Source organism: Rattus norvegicus, chromosome 7 (genome assembly GCF_021556685.1).
Source record: "Rattus norvegicus strain SHRSP/BbbUtx chromosome 7, alternate assembly SHRSP_T2T, whole genome shotgun sequence".
Taxonomy (NCBI): Eukaryota; Metazoa; Chordata; class Mammalia; order Rodentia; family Muridae; genus Rattus; species Rattus norvegicus.
The window spans coordinates 14979491-14987500 of NC_141540.1; the positions used below are offsets into that span (position 1 = coordinate 14979491).

At 53.6% G+C, this 8010-nt stretch overlaps 1 protein-coding gene and 1 long non-coding RNA gene across 2 annotated transcripts in view; one reads left to right on the forward strand and one right to left on the reverse strand.

Moving 5' to 3' along the window:
• Nucleotides 1–675: 675 nt before the first annotated feature.
• On the reverse strand, nucleotides 676–7875 carry Cnn2 (calponin 2). The gene is given in 7 exon segments (NM_001399010.1): nucleotides 676–1830; nucleotides 2592–2738; nucleotides 2836–2952; nucleotides 3460–3597; nucleotides 3697–3763; nucleotides 4647–4768; nucleotides 7750–7875. Coding segments are annotated over 7 exon segments (921 nt in total). The 5' UTR covers nucleotides 7813–7875; the 3' UTR covers nucleotides 676–1563.
• Nucleotides 6207–8010, forward strand: part of LOC148004453 (uncharacterized) — a 2882-nt gene continuing 1078 nt past the window's right edge. The window contains exons 1-2 of the long non-coding RNA XR_015625078.1: nucleotides 6207–6905; nucleotides 7497–8010. The exon at nucleotides 7497–8010 is cut by the window's right edge and continues 1078 nt beyond it. This is a non-coding gene — a long non-coding RNA (uncharacterized LOC148004453). The remainder of the gene's footprint in view (nucleotides 6906–7496) is intronic.

Below are 8010 nucleotides of genomic sequence, written 5' to 3' on the forward strand. Positions count from 1 at the left end.
GCCACCACAAGTAACCGTTGTTTTTAAATTTAGTTAATGTGTTTATTAGGGTAGGACACATGCATGCATGGCATGTCTGTGGAGGTCAGAGGACCATTTCCTGGAGTCTGTTCTTACCTACCATCATGTAGGGCCTCAGGCAAAGACCACATTTAGGACAGCAAGATTGACACCTAGGTCAGACGGGTTGCGCAGGGTCTTTTATTTCCTGTCCCATCTCCTGCCACCAGCAAGATTTGTACCACACAGCCTCCGTGAGCTCATCCACAAAGTAGGAGTCCAACGACATCCAAGCATTCACCCACACATTCATTTTAATGACGTCCTCTGGTCTAGACGATTTCAGAATCAGGTGGCAGCCCCATATTTGTTAAAGCCAATAGTTGCCCGGATTGTAGGCAAAATTCCCAGACGTTTCCTACCGTGGGAAAAAAATGGCTTATTTCATAAAGCATAGAGCACAGAGTAGTGAGCATAGAGGGAGGGGTGTGGCAGTCTGGAGTTCTGAAGGCCCTGGCAAGGGTGAAAGTAAGAAAGCTGTTGAGGGAGACAGCCTCTTCCTCCACTGTAGTCCTGACCTCAAATCATTCATTCAATCTTGCCTGTTTCTCCTCCTCCCCCTCCTGCTTCGAAACAGCCCCCTCCACCACCACCAACTTCAGGAATACGCTTTACTCTTAGAAAAGGAGGTTTTATTTTTATTTTATTTATTTATTTATTTATTTTTTTTTTGGTCCACACAGGGAATTTCACATTATCTGGCAGCGCAGGGGCCCCTGTGGGTCACATGGTCACGTGGGGCATTTTCAGAGACCCAGGGACCTAGCACAGCTAATTGGGCTTGCTCAGGGATGCAGGGAAAACTGAGACCTTCATAGACCAGAGGGACGAGGGAGGGCTGGCTGCAGGTACTGGGGTTTGCCTCAGTTTCCCCACTGGGCACAGGAGGGTGAAGTCTGAGGGTGTTGGGAAAGCAAATTTAATCCCTCGGAATGCCCGCAGTATATTAAAGCCTGGTGAACCCGATACCTTTGGGAGCAAACAAAGCACAAAATTCCTTCTCTTCTTTCATTGAAACTGCCTGTAGGGGTTGGGGATTTAGCTCAGTGGTAGAGCACTTGCCTAGCAAGCGCAAGGCCCTGGGTTCAGTCCCCAGCTCCGAAAAAGAAAAAAAAAAAAAAAAAAAAAAAAGAAACTGCCTGTAATTTCCTTGGTTCACAAACCACAAAAACCATGTAAAAGAGAGGAAAAAACCGAAAGCTCTTTGGGCCGGCACCTCCCACCGCCCCTCCCACTAGGAAATGCACTGCCTCGCTATCCCACCAAGGAAACCCATGTTCCCTGCCTGGTGGGTCAGTCCTGGGAAGGAAGCGAGGCATGGTGGGTGAGGAGGGAGCTGTCACCCCAGTCCTCAGGAAGCTGAGGCAGAAGGATTGCATGAGTTCCAGGCCAGAGATAGCTACAAAGAGATGACCAGTTTCAAAACACAAAACAACACAATGAAAACCCCCAAACCCACACAGGGCTGCTGATGCAAGGCGGGGAGCTGGCACCCCTGGGTGCTCAGTAGCTGGCTTCCTCCTGGCAGTAGGACAGGTATTCAGGGGCCTCGCCTTGGCCATCACCCCCGGTAGGAGCCCCGTCAACTGCAGAGCCCTGTGGGCAATACTTGGGGTCATATATCTGCCGCCCCAGTCCGAAGACCTGGCCGCTCTGGTTGGCGCCCTGTGTGTAGCCCATCTGCAGGGACATGGAGGAGTTGTCGCACTTGTCGGTGCCCAGCTTGGTGTCATAGATGTGCCTCCGGGTCCCTGGTGCCGTCATGCCCACCTGCAAATGGGAGAAAGGGAGTGGGGCTCAGAAGGAGAACACTTTTTTTTTTTTTTCGGAGCTGGGGACCACTTTTTTTTTTTAAAGATTTATTCATTTATTATATATAAGTACAATCTACTTATTCAGACACACCAGAAGAGGGCATCGGATCTCTTTACAGATGGTTGTGAGCCACCATGTGGTTGCTGGGAATTGAACTCAGGACCTCTGGAAGAATAGTCGGGTGCTCTTTTTTTTTTTTTCCCTTTCTTTTTTTTTTTTGGAGCTGGGGACCGAACCCAGGGCCTTGCGCTTGCTAGGCAAGCGCTCTACCACTGAGCTAAATCCCCAACCCCTTAGTCGGGTGCTCTTAACTGCTGAGCCATCTCTCCAGCCCCCGAAGGCGAACACTTAATCCATTCAGTGCCCTCTGCCATTCTCTACAGGGCTTCCAGAGCTGAGACAACACCTTCTTCTGTTTCTTTAAGACTTGGCCTCATGTAGCACAGGCTAGCCTCAAACTCATTACGCAGTTGAGGATGGCTCTGAACTCCTGATCCTCCTGCTTTCTGAGGCTGACGTGTGTGCATACGCAGTTTATGCCGTGCTAATGTCCCCCAAACCTCAGGGCACACAGCCACTCAACTTAACAAAAAGGTTACAGTATCAGATGAGGGTGGCCATTTGGGGGAAACTGAGGCAGAGGGTGGGGTTGTCACTTCTACGAGCATGCACAGTGTTGAGGGTAGCATCCCCCAGGGTGAGGTGGCATCACCCACCTGGCTGGCACACTTATTGGTGCCCATCTGGAGGCTGATGGTGCAGTGGTCCATGGGGGGCAGGATGTGGTTCTTGGGGTCGTAGAGATGTCTCCTGGTACCATAGGCTGTCATGCCGGACTGGCTGGCACATTTGTTGGTGCCCATCTGCAGGGGGGAGTAGGTGGGTTAGGCTACTGCACCAGGCCCCAAACCTTCCCTGGAGTCCAAGGGGTCAGGGCCCAGTCCAGTCTCTGAGACCAACCTGCAGCCCGATGACGCACTGGCCGGCCTTCATGGTGGCATCGTCAAAGTTTCGCTCCTGTTTCTCTGAATATTTGACCCCGATGTCCACACCACTCTGTAGCCCCTTGGTCTTGGCCTGGTGACGGAAGCCGGCAGTAGATACAAGCACCCCCACCTCCATCCCCACCCCCCGGGTGTCTGGCTTTGCCCTCAGACCCCCAACTCCGACATGGGAACTTCTGAGCTCCTCCCTGCTTCCTACACACTCCACACTTCATATCCCGCAGCTTTGCTGTTCCCTCGGCCTTAAACACAGGTCTCACCCACCTCCCCAACTGTTGAAAGGTGGTAGATTCCAGACAGCAAATTCTCCCTCCTCCCCACTTCTGGCATCAGGCAGAGTAACTGTTTTTGTTGGGTTGTTTTTTTGACACAGGGTCTCAATGTGTAGCCCTGGCTGTCCCAGAACATCCTCTGTAGAGGGGGGTGGCCTCGATCACAGAGATTCACCTGCCTCTGTCTCCCCGACACTGGGATTAAAGGCATGCACCACCTTGCCAGGCTGGAGTGACCCATGTTTGTCTGCTCCCTTTACTCCTTGATACCAGCCTTCTGGCCACGTGGCTGCCCACCTGGGCCTTACCTTTCCCGCCAACGCAAGCAGAGACACCTGCACCTGTGTCATATTCCCACTCTCAAACAGGTCGTTGGCTTCAAACAGGTCCACGGGGTTCATGCCATAGCTGACCATGGCTTTGATGAAGTTGGAGAGGTTTTCTAGCTGGGAGGAGGTAAGGGGATGGGGGTGAGCTGGGTCCAGCTACACACGGACTGTACGGGCCATGTCCCCTGCTCTCCCTTCTACTCACCAGCCCCTCACCTGGTGCCAGTTCTGCATAGAGCGGTTGATTTTGGGGACGGAGCCCGGCTGCAACTTGTTCATGAGTCTGAGAAGAGATAACCCAGGACCTTCCATTGGTGTCCTATCCTCAGCCCTTCCCTGGAAACCTCAACACCTCTACCCAGCCTCAGTTTCCCTTTTGCCGACCAAGCAAAAGCTGCTGCTACTGGCTGCTAGGAATGCAATCTTAAACCATGGAGTTTTGGGGAAATGTGAGAATTTTGATTCTAACTTTTTTCATGTGCACAATTGTGGACTATCCAAACATGCAAAGCTCGCAAGATGGAGAAATTTCCAGAAGCGTTATCCACTGAAACAGGGAAGAGAAACAAGCCTAGGGTGGGAAGGCTAAGAGCTGGGGCATGTAGAGAATGCAAGACAGGAAAGAAACACCAGACCCGGACAGAGATGCGACTAGAAACCAAGCAAAACAGCAAGAAAAGGCAAGGAGGGGCTGGACGGAGTGCTCAGGGGTCAAGAATGCTAGGCCCTGGAATCAATTTCCAGCACACACACACACACACACACACACACACACACACACACACACACACACACACACACACACACACACACACACACACACACACACACACGTCAGAACGGCCAGCTCTCAGGGATTGGAGCGCCCTCTTCTGGCCTCTGAGGAAAGTGCAGTCATGTGCACATAGACCTGGGGTGGGGGTGAGGGTGGGGGTAGAGGTGGGGCAGTGGGGAGTGGGGGGGCACACATGCACAGATACAAATAAAAATGAACTAAACCTTAAAGAATAAAATAAAAAGGCAACACAATGAAAAAAGAGAATGTAAAGCAAGAGAGAGAGACTGCAATAAGACAAGAAAAAGAAAAAACCAGAAACAGAACACACAACAGCCGTGCATGGCGGTGAGCTCAGGGGCGGTGTCTGTGCACATTGATGAACACTCACGTGCATAGGATAACCCCATCTTTCAGACCCTTCTGGAAGTCAGGGCCAATGGAGAGGCCCGTGAGTCCTTCTATCCAGCTCCGGAGCTCAGCTTCCTTCTGGGGGTCATATTTAGACAGGAGCTGGAGGAGAAAGAGCGTAGGTCTGAGGTAGGGCCTGGGAGAGTGTCCATAGATGGGGCCAGAGACCGCCGGGTCAAGAAGCCCAGACTGACCTTGACCTCCTGCCACCACCTCCCTGGAGCAGGATGACACGTGTCACCTTGGTATGCTGGGGATGAAAAGGACACCCTGTGCATGTTAGGTCAGCACTACACCAGCTGAGCTACTGGCCCAGCGCCAGTCCATCCTCACAGCATCCAGGCACTTCTAGAAGGGCAGAGGGCTTTGGCACCAGGCTGAGGACAGCATCCAGAAGGTTCTCTACTGACATTGTAGAGACCTGTTCTTTTTCATGGCTGAGGAATATTCCAGCTAGCTGACCTCCCCAGGAGGTCTGTCCCTAAATACTCACTTCCCTCGGGCACTCACTTCCTACCCGTCATCCCTTGTGGGCACAGTGAAGAAACCTCAGCTCTCCAAGCCTCAGTTTCCCTTTTCTTCTCTCTTTCTTTCTTTCTTTCTTTCTTTCTTTCTTTCTTTCTTCCTTTCTTCCTTTCTTCCTTTCTTTCTTCCTTTCTTTCAGGACAGGGTTTCTCTGTCCTGTCCTGGAACTCACTCTATAGACCAGGCCTCAAACCCAGAGATCCACCTGCCTCTGTCGGGATTCAAGGAGTGTACCCTTTCCTTTTTCTTTTGTTAATTTTTTTTAAAGATTTATTTATTTATTATGATTAAGAATTCCAGAAGAGGGGTTGGGGATTTAGCTCAGTGGTAGAGCGCTTGCCTAGGAAGCGCAAGGCCCTGGGTTCGGTCCCCAGCTCCGAAAAAAAGAACAAAAAGAAAGAAAAAAAAACTCCAGAAGAGAGCACCAGATCCCATTACAGATGGTTGTGAGCCACCATGTGGTTGCTGGGATTTGAACTCAGGACCTTTGGAAGAGTAGTCGGGTGCTCTTTTTTTTTTCCCCCTTTCTTTTTTTTTTTTTGGAGCTGGGGACCGAACCCAGGGCCTTGCGCTTGCTAGGCAAGCGCTCTACCACTGAGCTAAATCCCCAACCCCTTAGTCGGGTGCTCTTAACCACTGAGCCATCTCTCCAGCCCCTCTTTTGTTAATTTTTATTTTATGTGCATTAGTGCTTTGTCTGTATATATGTCTGTGTGAAGGTATCAGATCTTGGAGTTACAAACAGTTGTGAGCTATCATGTGGGTGCTGGGAATTGAACCTGGGTCCTTCGGAAGAGCAGGGTGCTCTCACCACCTCTCTAGCTGCTAATTTACTTTGCTTATCTGGGCCGATTTGTGTAAGAGTTTGGTGTCAGGAGCCCCTTTCCCCCTTCCTGACTTTTCAAACCCTTTGAAGTGGGATTAGCTGGGTGCAGGGGTGGCCGGGCCAGCTGTTCCCACGACTAGGAGCCACCCTTTCCCACAGGAATAAGCGAGGACAGCCCAGAGGGGAGGAGGGGTCTGTCAGGGATGCCAGGCATGCCTGGTCCAGCTGTGCCACGTCCCTAGCCACTCTGAGGACCACGGAGGAAGGCAGGGTCCCAGTCCGGCCCGCTGCGGCTACCTCCCTCCCCCACTGCCCTTCAGCGCATTCCTGCCCGGCGGCCACAAACTACCAGGAATGCGGTGGCCTCCCCGGTCTAAATGAAGACCAGCTGTTCCCCAGTGGCCAGACTCTCCAACCGGACTGAACAAAGCTCCACCGGATATGAATCAGCCAGGGGAGAAACTGAGGCACGAAGGTCCGGCAGAAAAGTCTCCGGGTCTCCCCCTCCCAGTGAAGACGCAACCCTTCTGTGACCCCTGCAGGCTGCTCGAGGCCACTCCATTTCCCAACAGCTCCCCAGTCAGAGGGAGTCTGAGAGTCTGAGACCTCATCCTTCGCCCCCCCCCCGTCCTCCCCCTCCCCGTGCAGCAGGTGCTGACCGGTCCCTGGCCCCACCCAGCTCCTAAAGCTCTATCCTCGGGCCTTTTCCCATTCTTTCTTTCACTTTCTGAGGTGTCCAACCCGCCCTGTAGGAATTGGGCAGGGCCATCAGACCTGCGCATGCTGTGTGTCTCTGGGGAGCTAGCGCAACCTCTCTGAGCTCGAGATGGGAACTGAAATAGCAGCTTGTCTCTACCAGGCTGAGGATAGCAACACGGGTGGCATGAGGTAAGTATGCTTCTCGTGTCACTGGTGGGGACCTGGCTAGTGCCAGGCGGTGGTGGGTCGGGCTCGTAGCTTCAGCAGGCCTAGGCAGGTTGCTCGGCTTTGCTGGCTTTGCTGAGTGTGAAATTTGCATTCCCAGGTGCCGGGTGTGTGTATGTTTGGTCGGCAGATCTATCTGGAAGGTTTCAGGATGTCAGGCCTGATGTCAGGCCTGAGCCCCCTAAGTCTGGAATCAGTGTCTCCCTCATGGGCTCAGGGCACCGTGGTGTGTGCCTCTCCAGATGTCCCTCTGAAACTAGTGACATCACTATCCTCCTGCGTTTGAGGTTCATCTCAGTGAGCCTTTTCCCAAGTGTAGGGGTGTGTGTGTGTGTGTGTGTGTGTGTGTGTGTGTGTGTGTGTGTGTGAGAGAGAGTCCTGGAAGGGAGCCACACCCTGCTAAGAAAGCCACCGGCCCCGCCCCCTTCCCTGTCCCCAACTTAAGTGGCTTGATGAAACGGGAAGTTTCGACAGGTAATGAAGATGGGGCCTCAGGGGGAGGGGGTACTCTCAAACCCCCGGCTCGCTCACTTGCGCTCACTTTCTCTCTCCCAGGCTTTAACTCATCCTTCAAGGAACTCAGAGTGCAAGAAGTCAGGGGGCGGGGGTGGCGGGACCCAGAGGTTCAGGGCGAGGCTGGAGGAGACACCCTGGGATGCGGATAAAATGGGTCCCAAGCCTCCCAGACGCCACAGTTCCCCACAGCATCCCCAGACCCTCCGGATGTCAGGGTAAAGCAAAGCCAGGCTAGCCCGGCTCCTGCATCGGTCTGTGCGTTCGAGGCTGGCGGGACCCCGCGCCCACTCACCCGGTTCTTGACCTCGGCCGAGAGCCCGTAGGACGGACCCTTGTTGAACTGCGTGGAGCTCATGGCGCGGGACCCTGGCGCGGGACAGGCAGACCAGAGGGACCGGCAGAGGGACCGGCTGCGGGCGAACGGCCCGGGACAGGGCTGAGCGCCGCCCCCGCCGCCGATTGGCTGGCGGGGCAAATGCCCTTATAAGGCGTGGAAGCGCCGAATTCCTGTGGCCGCGACTTCCTGAGCCCCGCTCGGCCGACGGGACCCCCG